Genomic DNA, 14,917 nt, shown 5'->3' with positions numbered 1-14,917 from the left:
TGCCCCCTCCCCCCGTAGTGTCAGTCGGCATTATGTCATGTTGTGAGGTGCCTGCCTGCTGGCTATCATTGGCAGCACCCTCGCCCTCTGGTCCCCCTCCCTATCTGAAATAACCCATATTTGCCAGGACAAAGGCAGCCAAGCTGGGCTTTAGGTGCCAGTCATTAAGAGTGAGTGTGGTAGAAGTAAGCCTGTTATCCTAACAGGCCATTATGAAACCAGGCCAAGAATACAGCCAGAGAAGGTGGACACACACATAGAGCCCAACCGGTATATTGTTTCACCGAAATACAGGGCCTTCAGAAAGTATTCATACCCCTTGACTTATTCCACATTTTGTTGCGTTCAAGCCTGAATTCAAAATGGATGAAATTATTTATTTTTCCCACCAATCTACACACAATACCCAATAATGACAAAGTGAAAACATGTTTTTAGAGAACTTTGCAATTTTATTTAAAATTAAATAACAAATTTACATAAGTATTCACACCTCTTTGTAGAAGCTCCTTTGGCAGCGATTACAGCTTTGAGTCTTTCTGAGTAAGTCTCTCAGAGCTTTCCAACACCTGGATTGTGCAACATTTGCCCATAATTCTTTTCAAAATTCTTCAAGCTCTGTCAAGTTGGTTGTTGATCATTGCTAGACAACCATCTTCAGGCCTTGCCATAGATTTTCAAGTAGATTTAAGTCAAAAATGTAATTTGGCCACTCAGCAACATTCACTGTCTTCTTGGTAAGCAACTCCAGTGTAGATTTGGCCTTGTGTTTTAGGTTATTGTCCTGATTAAAGGTGAATTCCTCTCCAAGTGACTGGTGGAAAGCAGACTGAACCATGTTTTCCTCTAGGATTTGGCCTGTGCTTAGCTCCATTCCATTTATTTTGTTACCCTGAAAAACTATCCAGTCTTTAACAGTTACAAGCATACCCATAACATGATGCAGCCACCGCTATGCTTGAAAATATGTAGAGTGGTACTCGGTAATGTATTGGATTTAGCCAAAACATACAGTGCCTTGCGAAAGTATTCGGCCCCCTTGAACTTTGCGACCTTTTGCCACATTTCAGGCTTCAAACATAAAGATATAAAACTGTATTTTTTTGTGAAGAATCAATTCTTCACAAAAATGTATTCTTCACAAAAAAATACAGTTTTATATCTTTATGTTTGAAGCCTGAAATGTGGCAAAAGGTCGCAAAGTTCAAGGGGGCCGAATACTTTCGCAAGGCACTGTAACTCTTTGTATTCAGGACAAAAAATGTATTGCTTGCCAAATGTTTTGCAGTATTTCTTTAGTGCCTTGTTGCAAACAGGATGCATGTTTAAGAATGTTTTTAATCTATAAAGGCATCCTTCTTTTCACTATGTCATTTACAGGTGAAGTCGGAAGTTTACCAACACTTAGGTTGGAGTCATTAAAACTCGTTTTTCAACCACTCCACAAATGTCTTGTTAACAAACTATAGTTTTGGCAAGTCGGTTAGGACATCTACTTTGTGCATGACACAAGTAGATTTCCAAACAATTGTTTACCGACAGATTATTTCACTTATAATTCACTGTATCACAATTCCAGTGGGTCAGAAGTTTACATTCACTAAGTTGACTGTGCCTTTAAACAGCTTGGAAAATTCCAGAAAATTATGTCATGGCTTTAGAAGCTTCTGATAGGCTAATTGACATAATTTGAGTCAATTGGAGGTGTACCTGTGGATGGATTTCTAGGCCTACCTTCAAACTCAGTGTCTCTTTGCTTGATATCATGGGAAAATCAAAAGAAATCAGCCAAGAAAAATAATTGTAGACCTCCACAAGTCTTGTTCACCCTTGGGAGCAATTTCCAAACGCCTGAAGGTACCACGTTCATCTGTACAAACAATAGTATGCAAGTATAAACACCATGGGACCACACAGCCGTCATACCGCTCAAGTAGTAGACACATTCTGTCACCTAGAGATGAACGCACTTTGGTGAGAAAGGTGCTAATCAATCCCAGAACAACAGCAAAGGTGAAGATGTTGGAGGAAACAGGTACAAAAGTATCTATATCCACAGTAAAACGAGTCCTATATCGACATAACCTGAATGGCCGCTCAGCAAGGAAGAAGCTACTGCTCCAAAACCGTCATAAAGAAGCCGGACTGCGGTTTGAAACTGCACATGGGGACAAAGATCGTACATTTTGGAGAAATGTCCTCTTGTCTGATGACACAAAAATAGATTTGTTTGGTCATAATGACCATCGTTATGTTTGGAGGAAAATGGGGGAGGCTTGCAAGCCGAAGAACACCAACCCAACCATGAAGCACGGGGGTGGCAGCATCATGTTGTGGGGTTGCTTTGCTGCAGGAGGGACTGGTGCACTTTACAAAAATAGATGGCATCATGAGGAGGATTATGTGGATATATTGAAGCAACATCTCAAGACATCAGTCAGGAAGTTAAAGCTTGGTCGCAAATGGGTCTTTCAAATGGACAATGACCCCCAAGCATAATTCCAAGGTTGTGGCAAAATGGCTTAAGGACAACAAAGTCAAGGTATTGGAGTGGCCATCACAACGCCCTGACCTCAATCGTATAGAAAATGTGTGGGCAGAACTGAAAAAGCGTGTGCGAGCAAGGAGGCCTACAAACCTGACTCAGTTACACCAGCACTGTCAGGAGGAAGGGGCCAAAATTCACCCAACTTATTGTGGGAAGCTTGTGGAAGGCTACCCGAAACATTTGACCCAAGTTAAACAATTTAAAGGCAGTGCTACCAAATACTAATTGAGTGTATGTAAACTTCTGACCCACTGGGAATGTGATGAAAGAAATAAAAGTTGAAATAAGTACTTTTCTCTACCATTATTCTGACATTTCACATTCTTAAAATGAAGTGGTAATCCTATCTATCTACCTAAAACAGGGAATTTTTAGTAGGATTAAATGTCAGGAATTGTGAAAAACTGAGATTAAATGTATTTAGCTACGGTGTATGTAAACTTCCGACTTCAATTGTATGTTAGTATTGTAGAGTAACTACAATGTTGTTGATCCCCTCTCAGATTTCTCCTTTCACAGACATTAAACTCTGTTTTAAAGTCACCATTGACCTCATGGTGAAATCCTTGAGCTGTTTCCTTCCTCTCCGGCAACTGAGTTAGGAAAGGCACCTTTATCTTTGTGGTTGAATCTGTGTTTTGATATTCACTGCTCGACTGAGGGACCTTACAGATAATTTTTTGTGTGGGGTATAGCTGAGGTAGTCATACAAAAAAACAAACATTTTAAGCACTATTATTGCACACAGAGTAAGTCCATGCAACTTATTATGTGACTTGTTTTGCACATTTTCACATAACAAAAGGGTTGAATACTTATTGACTCAAGACATTTCAGCTTTATTTTATTTTACTTCTTAAAACATAAGTCCACTTTGACATTATGGGGCAGTGGGCCAGTGACAAAACAATCTAAATGTAATCAATATTAAATTCAGGGTGTAACACTACGAATTGAGGAAAAAGTCAAGGGGTGTGAATATTTTCTGAAGGCTCTTTAATCGAACGATATTGGTCTTTTTCCATTTTATTGGTCATATGTACAGAATACACATTGTATACACTGTCCAACAAATTGCTTACTTGCCACAACAACAATAAGAAACAACAATAGGAAATAAGAAAACAAACATCAAGATAAATGGCTCAGTAGAACAGAATAAACATTTTAGCATGAGCATAATATAGGATACAATACAATATTTACACATTTTTGTGCAGTATTTTGTAATAAGAGTCTGGTAGCAGCAGTTGTGGTGTGTGTGTGTGTGTGTGTGTGTGTGTGTGTGTGTGTGTGTGTGTAGCATTAATGTCTATTTGTGTGTGGATGTTTATGTGAATTAGTGCATATGTGCTAAGGTGTGGAGAGTCAATCCAAGTGGTCAGTCCAGTTTAAGTGTTCAGCAGTCTGATGGAGCCTGGTGGAATCAGGAAAACCTCTCACAGACCTAGCCTCAGTCCAAATCTGCATGTGCTTCAGGGAAGGGAACAGAGCTGTGAAGTAGCAGAAAGCCATGAAGGAGTGACTGCTCAACTGCAGTTTTTCCCATTAAAACCCAGGAGTTATTATTTGTCATGTTGTGTTTCTACTGTTGTGTGAGAATCTGTTTTTGGGTGTGTGTGTTCATGCATGTTCAATCATGTGGTGTTCCTAGGTGTGGATTGATGCTGGCCCTCAGATCATCTTCTCCTATGCCATTGGCACCTACTATGCTGCAGCGGCCTCAGGAAAAAAAGAAAAGACATTAGTTTCTTCTCCATTTAGATTTGTTTCATCAAATTGTGAAATAATCCATGTCTGTTGTGAATATAGGTGATTATGATTCTTGGCATCATAACAATGACAGTCAAAGGAGTTGGACTGCAAGTTCCAACACAATCACCTATATTTACAACAGCCCTATTTTCCTGCCATTTTTTGTCTAGACGGCATAGTTGTGCAAGAAAGCAACGCTCGGTACCCTTCGTGTTGGTACACAAAAAAGTGTTTGAATTTTGGAAATGGATGCTCATAGAGTCGTGGCCAAATGTTTTGAGAATGACACAAATAATAATTTACACAAAATTTGCTGCTTCAGTGTCTTTAGATATTTTTTGTCAGATGTTAGTATGGAATACTGAAGTATAATTACAAGCATTTCATTAGTGTCAAAGGCATTTACTGACAATTACAGGAAGTTGATGCAAAGAACCAGTATTTGCAGTGTTGACCCTTATTTTTCAAGACCTCTGCAATCCGCCCTGGAATGCTGTCAATTAACTTCTGGGCCACATCCTGACTGACGGCAGCCCGTTCTTGCATAATCAATGCTTGGAGTTTGTCAGAATTTGTGGGGTTTTGATTGTCCTCCAGCCTCTTGAGGATTGACCACAACTTCTCAATGGGATTAAGGTCTGGGGAGTTTCCTGGTCATGGACCCAAAATATTAATGTTTTGTTCCCCGAGCCACTTATCACTTTTGCCTTATGGCAAGGTGCTCCATCATGCTGGAAAAGGCATTGTTCATCACCAAACTGTTCCTGGATGGTTGGGAGAAGTTGCTCTTGGAGGATGTGTTGGTACCATTCTTTATTCATGGTTGTGTTCTTAGGCAAAATTGTGAGTGAGCCCACTCCCTTGGCTGAGACATGAATGGTCTCAGGATGCTTTACTGTTGGCATGACACAGGACTAATGGTAGTGCTCACCTTGTCTCTCCGGACAAGCTTTTTCCGGATGCCCCAAACAATCGGAAAGGGGATTCATCAGAGAAAATTACTTTACCCCAGTCCTCAGCAGTCCAATCCCTGTACCTTTTGCAGAATATCAGTCTGTCCCTGATGTTTTTCCTGGAGAGAAGTGGCTTCTTTGTTGCACTTCTTGACACCAGGCCATCCTCTAAAAGTCTTCGCCTCAATGTGCGTGCAGATGCACTCACACCTGCCTGTTGCCATTCCTGAGCAAGCTCTGTACTGGTGGTGCCCTGATCCCGCAGCTGAATCAATTTTAGGAGATGGTCCTGGTGCTTGCTGGACTTTCTTGGGCACTCTGAAGCTTTCTATAGAAAAATTGAAGTTCTTGATGATCCGATAAATGGTTGATTTAGGTGCAATCTTACTGGCAGCAATATCCTTGCCTGTAAAGCCTTTTTTGTGCAAAGCAATGATGATGGCACGTATTTCCTTGCAGGTAAGCATGGTTGACAGAGGAAGAACAATGATTCCAAGCACCACCCTCCTTTTGAAGCTTCCAGTCTGTTATTCGAACTCAATCAGCATGACAGAGTGATCTCCACCGTTGTCCTCGTCAACACCCACACCTGTGTTAACGAGAGAATCACTGACCTGATGTCAGCTGGTCCTTTTGTGGCAGGGCTGAAATGCAGTGGAAATGTTTTGGGGGGATTCAGTTCATTTGCATGGCAAAGAGGGACTTTGCAATTAATTGCAATTCATCTGATCACTCTTCATAACATTCTGGAGTATATGCAAATTGCCATCATACAAACTGAGGTGGCAGACTGAGAAAATTCATATTTGTGTCATTCTCAAAACTTTTTGCCATGACTGTACACTTGTTTGAGGATGTTACAGAATGCCATCACACCCACCAATGGTGAGGGCCCGCTGTAGCTGTTATTACCATCATCTATGCCTAAGTAGGTTTTGGGTGATTTAAACAACACATTGATACACACACAAACACATGCTCAAAGAGCAAGCATCCTGCGAGGGAGAGGAATAACTCATCACGTTAGAGCAATGACAGTGTTGTTGTTATTGTAGAGGTTACTACTAGGGGGGGATACTACCGACTCGGCCATCTATGACCATGCAGAGTGACCATGCAGACAATGCACTGTTATAGATTGTTGAGCTTGAATCAGGAGCAGAGCATGAGTAATCATTAACATTTTATTTTATTATATTAGGATCCCCATTAGCTGATGCCATGACGCCAGCTTGTCTTCCTGGGGTGACATGAGTTATTGAGCATCCTGTCCCGTCCTCACAGGTCTTGGTTTACATAACAGGACAACAACATTTGCCCATCCAAGTTAACAGAGCATAGCAACGATGGCAGTAATTCTGTAGCTGGAAGGTGTGATAACAGGGTAAACCCAGCTGGTATTCCCCAGTATTACCACACACTTCTATGAATGTTTAAGCAATGCTCACTTTTCAAAGCTACTGTAAGGTTGACACCTAAGGAATTACAATCCACAGACATTATTTTGAATATACAAGACCTACTATAGTGTTTTTTTTATATTGTTGCTGTCCTCTGAGTTGCTCTGTCTTGATCCCTCAGGAACTCTTTCGTGAGGCTCAGGCACCTCTGCACCAACACATGGGTCCACAGCACCAACAACCCAATTGACAAGGAGGAGGAGAAGCCTGTCATGTTACGGGTGAGTGGCTGGGAAGGATAATAGTGTGTGGTCGGACTTGAAAATCTATTTATTGAAAGTATGTTTTACATGTCCCTGTTTAGATTGGTACATCAGCGGTTAAAGAAGACAAAGAGGCCTTTGCCATAGTGCCTGTCCCCCCAGCAGAAGTCAGAGACTTAGACTTGGCCAACGATGCCAGTAAAGTGTTAGCATCCATCGCTGGCAAGCTGGAGAGGGGCACTATAACCCAGAATGAGAGGAGGTAAAGTGTGTCCCTGCCGCACTCCTTTGACCTACTGTATTACTTTATCGTACATACACTACTGTTTGTGGTCACTTAGAAATGTACTTGTTTTTGAAAGAAAAGCAAAAAAAATTGTCCATTAAAATAACATAACATTTATCAGAAATACAGTGGGGACTGTTGTCCTGATTAAAGAAGCAATAAAACTGGCCTTCTTTAGGCTAGTTGAGTATCTGGAGTATCAGCATTTGTGGGCCTGAAACAAAGTACTTTCCTCAGAAACTCGTCAGTATATTCTTGTTCTGAGAAATTAAGGCTATTCCATGCGAGAAATTGCCAAGAAACTGAATATCTCGTACAATGCTGTGTACTACACCCTTCAAAGAACAGCACAATCTGTCCCTAACCAGAATAGAAAGAGGAGTGGGAGGCCCCGGTGCACAACTGAGCAAGTACATTAGAGTGTCTCGTTTGAGAAACAGAATACTCACAAGCCCTCAACTGGCAGCTTCATTAAATAGTACCAGCAAAACACCAGTCTCAACTTCAACAGTGAAGAGGCGACTCCAGGATGCTGGCCTTCTAGGCATAGTTGGAAGGAAAAAGCCATATCTCAGACTGGCCAATAAAAAGAGAAGATTAAGATGGGCAAAGGAACACAGACACTGACAGAGGAACTCTGCCTAGAATGCCAGCATTAGTTTTCAGTTTTCAGCTGTGCTAACATAATTGCAAAAGGGTTTTCTAATGATCAATTAGCCTTTTAAAATGATAAATATGCCTATGTAGATATTCCATTAAAAATCAGCCATTTCCAGCTACAGTAGTCATTTACAACATTAACAATATCTACACTGTATTTCTGATCAATTTGATGTTATTTTAATGGACCATTTTTTTTGATTTTTTTTCAAAAACAAGGACATTTATAAGTGAACCCAAACTTTTGAACGGTAGTATATCTGGTAGTTTGAAAGTATTTTTAGAAGGCTGTTGTTGGACTTTTGACATTTGGTAGAACTATTATTTTTCATGTTGAGATTGTCATCATTTAACACCTACACCAGGTAGTAGTTTTTCTTTAACACCTACACCATAGTTTTTCTCCTTTAGCTGTTGTTCCTAGCTCATCTCTCTGGAGAGGCTGGCTGTAGGAGTTGGTGTTATCTGGTACCTTGGTAGAACCAGTCACCTCCCTGGCCCTGTCACTTTGGTCTCTAGGTTTGTGACTAAGCTTCTAGAGGACCTGGTCTTCTTCGTGTGTGACATCCCCAACACTGGCCAGGATGTGCTGGAGATCATGGTCAACAAGCCCAATCGAGAGAGACAGAAACTCATGAGGGAGCAAAACATTCTTAAACAGGTACACCTCATCGTACAATACAGCGGTAGTATCATCTACATTGGGCTTGGTTAAGTTGACCTCTCTGCATTGTCAGTTCGAGCATCACAATTAAAAATTACACATGGAATCCATATCCCTCTTTAGATTTTCAAACTTCTCCAAGCCCCGTTCACGGACAGCGGGGATGGTCCCATGCTGCGATTGGAAGAGCTTGGTGACCAGCGCCACGCCCCCTTCAGGCATATCTGCAGGCTCTGCTACAGGGTATTACGGCACTCCCAACAAGACTACAGGAAGAACCAGGTTGGTGTGCATAAATTATTGATAGATTGATGTTGTATCAGACGCAGAGATGCAGAATTGATTTTGTTAAAAGGCTAAGTTTACTTGACCTGTTAGTTGTACGTTAGAATGGTGCTGACCCTCACTGACTCCCCCTCTACAGGAGTACATAGCCAAGCAGTTCCGCTTCATGCAGAAACAGATAGGCTACGATGTTCTGGCTGAGGACACGATAACAGCCCTGCTCCACAACAACCGCAAGCTCCTTGAGAAACACATCACAGCTGCTGAGATTGACACCTTCGTCACCTTGGTCAGGAAGAACCGGGAGCCCAGGTGAGACCAAGAGGAGGGGCAATAGGATGGGGGCATGCCATGAGCCTGATTCAGAAGGTTGTTTGTGGGCAGTTTGGGTGGAGCTTTTTTTGTACAGCACCAGCCAGGGAATGTAGTAGATGTAGATTTATTCAAATGTAGCAATGAGGATATCAGAGGAAGGGATTGTGTGGGATCATGGCACTGGAGGTAATTGCTGTCATTACTGCTGTCAAGCTATGCTACTGGTAATATGAGAAACATGCTGGTCCAATGGCCTGGATGAAGAGGGCTTTTACTGGAGTCTTATGGAGCTGGTAGGGGAACTGGAACAGAGCCAGAATAAGCCTACTCTGGGAGCCTGTAGTGTGGCCACTGGCAGTTGGGCCTGTACATTGACAATCATTCCCTTTCTCTTCATCTCTTATCTTCAGGTTTCTGGACTACCTGTCTGACCTGTGTGTGTCCATGAACAAGTCCATCCCAGTGACTCAGGAGCTCATCTGTAACGCCGTGCTGGACCCTTCCAACGCAGACATCCTCATCGAGACTAAGTATACCCCCCTAGATATGATGATTTTGTTTTACCCTAGCACTGAAAACATGAGCGTGGGTGTGTGCATGTGTTTGAACATTGATCTGATGCTTTCTAATTAGACTGGCTCAATTGCTGTTATTAGTAATGCTGTCGATTTATGGAAACAAAACACAGATGTGTTGTTTCAGTATTCATTATTTTCTGCAGTTTCTTTGTTGACTGTCTGTTTTATTTTCCGCCGACCAGGCTAGTGCTGTCGCGCTTTGAGATTGAGGCTGTAACAATGGGGGAGGCTCCCGTGGAAACGGAGGAGGACGAAGAAGAGGTGTGGCTCTTCTGGAGGGACAACCTCAAGGAGATCAGGAGCAAGAGTGTCAGAGAGCTGGCCCAAGACGCCAAGGAGGGCCAGAAGGAGGACCAGGAGGTGGTCAGCTATTACAGGTCAGGGATCAGGGCCTTACAGGGTTCACAATGAGTTTTGGTTGGATAGTTAGTGTTATGACAGTATGTAGAAGCATATGCACCAGTAATTTGGTTGTCTATGTGTAGGCCTGCTTTCAGACTAGGGCCCTGACCAGATGTTAAAGTATGTTCCTCTCCCTCCTGCAGGTACCAGCTGAACCTGTTTGCGCGGATGTGTCTGGACCGTCAGTACCTGGCCATCAATAAGATCTCTGGCCAGCTGGACGTGGACCTGATCCTGCGCTGCATGTCTGACGAGGACCTGCCCTACGACCTGCGCGCCTCCTTCTGCCGCATGATGCTGCACATGCACGTGGACCGCGACCCCCAGGAACAGGTCACCCCCGTCAAGTATGCCCGCCTCTGGTCTGAGATTCCCTCCAAGATCGCCATCGGCGAGTGAGTGGGGTTTATGAACGTGTTATTAGAGTCCTTTCAGAGATATTATACATTACCTGAGCTCATCTACAGGCAACCCTTTACACAATAATATTATCTCCCTTTCTAAGCTACGACAATGATGGGACAACCAGGGATGAGATCAAGGAGAGGTTCTGCCTGACCATGGAGTTTGTGGAGAACTACCTGATGTCTGTGGTGTCTCAGAACATCCCCTTCGACGACAGAGAGAAAAACAAGCTCACCTTCGAGGTAGGTTTCCCTGGAAACAGCATGATGTCAACCAGACAACTTTACTTTGAGGTAGGAATGCATAATGTATATGTGGAGAATTTACTCCCCTCCTTTTTCTCTCTTATCTATGAAGGTAGTTAACCTGGCAAGGAACCTCATTTACTTTGGCTTCTACAACTTCAGTGACCTGCTGCGACTGACTAAGATCTTATTGAACATCCTGGACTGTGTTCATGTCAGCACCATATACCCCGTCACCAAGCTGGAGAAGGGAGAGGAAAAACAAGGTGAACAGCACACTGCTGCCTGTCTGTTACCCTTCTGTCAATTGGTATTGGATGTTACTGATGTACTGTAATTGAGGCGCACTATCTCTCTCTCACTCTTTCTCAATACACCTCCCTTCTATGATGAATCATGGTGGAGTTGATAAGGTTTGGTTAATGTGTTGTCTGTGAGTAAGTGCCCCATTTCAATTCTGAGGTGTATGTGTATGTGTGTGTGTGTGTGTGTGTGTCCACAGGCAGTAATGTGATGAAGTCTATCCACGGGGTGGGGGAGCTTATGACCCAGGTGGTCCTCAGAGGTGGGGGTTTCCTACCCGTCACCCCCACCCACCAGCCGGAGGAGGGCGTGGTCAAGACCCAGACGGAGCCGGAGAGGGAGGACATCATGGTGATGGACACTAAGCTCAAGATCATCGAGATCCTCCAGGTAACTCCTGCCCTTTTCATCTGGCTTTTCATGTAGATTGTCTGATAATTGTATCCAATTATCATGGCTTTGATTTCCCATAGTATCAAATAAAATTGTATACAAAATCTACAACATATTTTTCTCTGTATGATTATTCTTAGTGGGGAGCTCGAAAGCCTGGTGTTTTAACTCAATTGTGCGTTCTGTTTCTGTCCGCTAGTTCATTCTGAATGTGCGGCTGGACTACAGGATCTCCTGCCTACTCTGTATCTTCAAGCGGGAGTTTGATGAGAGTAACCCTCAGGGTGATGGCACACCATCTAGTGCTAGTCAGGATGGAAATAATATGACAGGTCAGCATACTGACAGCCAGGGCCTTGTCCTTTGTTGTTACTGCTTTTACCCTCAAGCTACTGACCCTACAGACATACCAGATGTTTATTTTCAGAATGATTCAATGAATGTATGGTGTTGATGGTTTCTGAAGGGAAGTATGGCCTACAAAGGGCTTCACAATAATGTAAATGCTTCATTTTTTTTAGGGGCTCTAGATTTTGAGAACATTGAGGAGCAGGCAGAGGCGATCTTTGGAGGAAGGTAAACCCTCTCATTTTAAATCTTTATACATTGGAATGCAGTGTCCATTTGCATAATTACACTGTATGAACACTGGCGTAGGTCTTATGAAAGTATCCCCAGTGTCTGAGCCTGGTGTGTTGTCCTGCAGTGAGGAGAACACCCCTCTGGACCTTGATGACCATGGAGGGAGAACCTTCCTGAGGGTGCTGCTACACCTCACCATGCATGACTATCCTCCCCTGGTGTCTGGGGCCCTCCACCTGCTCTTCAGACACTTCAGCCAGAGACAAGAGGTCCTCATGGCCTTCAAACAGGTATACCACCGCCCAAACCCATAGGCTCCACAGCCACAAGAACACACAGGTGCTCTGTATCATAGCTCCTCACACCCATCAATAATCTTATCTTTAGTTAGAAAGTCATTTTATGAATTAGCAGCAGTCGTTGGGTTAAAAGGCGCTTGAAGGCCTAGCTTGCTGTGAATATTCAATGCCCAGGGGGCGGGGCACAATTGGCCCAGCGTCATTAGGGTTTGGCCAGGGTAGTCCGTCATTGTAAATAAGAATTTGTTCTTAAATTACTTGCCTAGTTAAATTAAGGTTAAATAAAAAATCAATACAATTAAGTCTACATTCAGGTATATGTCTTCCTCTTCCTCTTAGGTCCAGCTCTTGGTAACCAGCCAAGATGTGGACAACTACAAGCAGATCAAGTCAGACCTGGACCAGCTGCGCTCCATTGTAGAAAAGTCTGAGCTGTGGGTTTACAAGAGGCAGGGGGATGATGACGGAGGGGACGGACCCTCAGAGTCCGACCATAAAAATAAGGTATTGTTTCATCTGAACTAATGGTTACTGTACATCTGAAGGCTTTCGCTGAATGCTTCACATGAATATGAACAAGCTCTCATTCTAACTCTGTCCATGTGCAGGGGGATTCAGGCAGCTCAGACAAAAAGAAGACGGAAACCACCAGCAGTTATAATTACAGGGTTATGAAAGAGGTACAATCTTCTTAATTTTCTCTCATTGTTCCATCACACACTGTAAGGAGTCACATCAGATATGTGTGAGGTAGTCAGTCTCTGAGCCCCTTCTCTCTTCCCCTCTGTTCAGATCCTGCTGCGGCTCAGTAAGCTGTGTGTCCAGGAGGGAGCATCAGGGAAGAAGAGTAAGAAGCAGCAACAGAGACTACTGAGGAACATGGGAGCCCACAGTGTGGTGCTGGAGCTACTGCAGATCCCCTATGAGAAGGTACTGAAAGATAGGATGGGCCAGACCTATACTCTCATCACCTCATGCTTTAGAGAGACTAAAAAGGCATAAAGACATGAAGCAAGCACAAAGACTTGTACAATTACGAGGTCAACAATGACATTTGTGGAAGGTTTGAATGATAGCTCCAGCTCTTGGGTTGTGTGTCTGTCTGTACTTGTGATGAACACTTTAGGGCGAGGACGTCCGCATGCAAGAGATCATGAAGCTGGCCCATGAGTTCCTCCAGAACTTCTGTGCAGGGAACCAGCAGAACCAGATCCTGCTGCACAAGCACATTAACCTGTTCCTCAACCCAGGGGTGAGTGGACTCCTGGGGTAAGGGTTGGCGCTGGGCTGGGAAGAACCAGTGGTACTCCATCATTCCAATGCCAATAAAGCAGCTAGTTTAATGCTATAATAATCTTTCTCTTCAGATTCTGGAGGCAATCACCATGCAACACATCTTCATGAATAACTTCCAGCTGTGCAGTGAAATCAACGAGCGTGTGGTGCAGCACTTTGTCCACTGCACCGAGACGCACGGCCGCCATGTACAGTACCTCAAATTCCTGCAGACCATTGTCAAGGCTGAGAACAAGTTCATCAAGAAGTGTCAGGACACCGTCATGGCTGAGGTGGGGCAGGATAATTGCAGTGCACACTTGATTATAATGCAAATGAAACACACTATGCATTTCTGTAATATAAACTAGCAATACTACCCAAACAAACTTGCTTTCAAATCTATATGGTGTGTCAGTAGAAGCTGATAAGGACAGTATGTCTGTCTTCCTCCCGCTAAGCTGGTGAACTCAGGCGAGGACGTGCTGGTGTTCTACAACGACCGTGCATCCTTCCAGACTCTGGTCACGATGATGCGGTCGGAACGGGACCGTATGGATGAGAACAGCGCTCTGAGGTACCACATCCACCTGGTAGAGCTGCTGGCCGTCTGCACCGAGGGAAAAAATGTTTACACAGAGATCAAGTGCAACTCTCTGCTGCCTCTGGATGACATAGTGAGGGTGGTCACCCATGAGGACTGCATCCCTGAGGTGAGTGAATGTCGGTTGGGCCAACAGGCAAGCGAGGTAGACCGCTGGAAAGATATGATGAGCCCTATTTGTATATTGTGTAACTTATCTGAACAGATGCTTCTTGAAGCAAGTTAGGCTAAATTATAATTATTTGGCTCTTGAGAATAATGATGTACTGTACCTAGGTAACTCTAAAGTTGTTAAAGGTCAACTGTCTCTTAGAACCAACTTTTCTGGTTTTAAACAGTCTATGTGGCATCAATATGAGTCAGAAACATAAATTCTAGTGTCAAAATTGACTACAAAGTGTAAATAGGATAGTTTTGGTCATAAAGTCAGTCTCGTCCAAAACAGAGTTTTGTAAGTGAGTTAGTCATGACTTACTGGATGGTTTTGGTATGGAAGCAGCTGTGCTGATTGCGCTCTATCAGCTGTACGCACTCTATCCAATCATAGCAGCCAGAACCTCCAGACAGTGCGACAGACCTGCCCATTATACAGCGCCTCAGACTATTTTACATAAGAAAGCACATCGCCAATATTATATTGAAATAACCCTTGGCCCTAAGCCCTTTATGAAGTGGCCACTTGCTGATGTGTTTGATAGCGTC

At 43.4% G+C, this 14,917-nt stretch overlaps 1 protein-coding gene across 1 annotated transcript in view; it reads left to right on the top strand.

The window, feature by feature from the left end:
* The window catches only part of LOC139371277 (inositol 1,4,5-trisphosphate-gated calcium channel ITPR1-like), a 144,442-nt gene that overhangs the window by 37,660 nt on the left and 91,865 nt on the right, over positions 1-14,917 (top strand). The window contains exons 14-33 of the mRNA XM_071111561.1: positions 6,838-6,937; positions 7,021-7,181; positions 8,385-8,526; positions 8,653-8,811; positions 8,954-9,126; positions 9,540-9,659; positions 9,890-10,084; positions 10,253-10,504; positions 10,615-10,760; positions 10,876-11,025; positions 11,262-11,452; positions 11,655-11,787; positions 11,977-12,031; positions 12,162-12,327; positions 12,676-12,840; positions 12,945-13,016; positions 13,129-13,266; positions 13,463-13,588; positions 13,704-13,904; positions 14,073-14,324. Coding sequence (XP_070967662.1) covers positions 6,838-6,937; positions 7,021-7,181; positions 8,385-8,526; positions 8,653-8,811; positions 8,954-9,126; positions 9,540-9,659; positions 9,890-10,084; positions 10,253-10,504; positions 10,615-10,760; positions 10,876-11,025; positions 11,262-11,452; positions 11,655-11,787; positions 11,977-12,031; positions 12,162-12,327; positions 12,676-12,840; positions 12,945-13,016; positions 13,129-13,266; positions 13,463-13,588; positions 13,704-13,904; positions 14,073-14,324 — 3,097 coding nt within the window. The remainder of the gene's footprint in view (positions 1-6,837; positions 6,938-7,020; positions 7,182-8,384; positions 8,527-8,652; positions 8,812-8,953; positions 9,127-9,539; positions 9,660-9,889; positions 10,085-10,252; positions 10,505-10,614; positions 10,761-10,875; positions 11,026-11,261; positions 11,453-11,654; positions 11,788-11,976; positions 12,032-12,161; positions 12,328-12,675; positions 12,841-12,944; positions 13,017-13,128; positions 13,267-13,462; positions 13,589-13,703; positions 13,905-14,072; positions 14,325-14,917) is intronic.

Source organism: Oncorhynchus clarkii, chromosome 17, assembly GCF_045791955.1.
Source record: "Oncorhynchus clarkii lewisi isolate Uvic-CL-2024 chromosome 17, UVic_Ocla_1.0, whole genome shotgun sequence".
Taxonomy (NCBI): Eukaryota; Metazoa; Chordata; class Actinopteri; order Salmoniformes; family Salmonidae; genus Oncorhynchus; species Oncorhynchus clarkii.
Note: the sequence above shows the minus strand (reverse complement) of the source record. Positions and strands in the feature narration are given on the sequence as shown.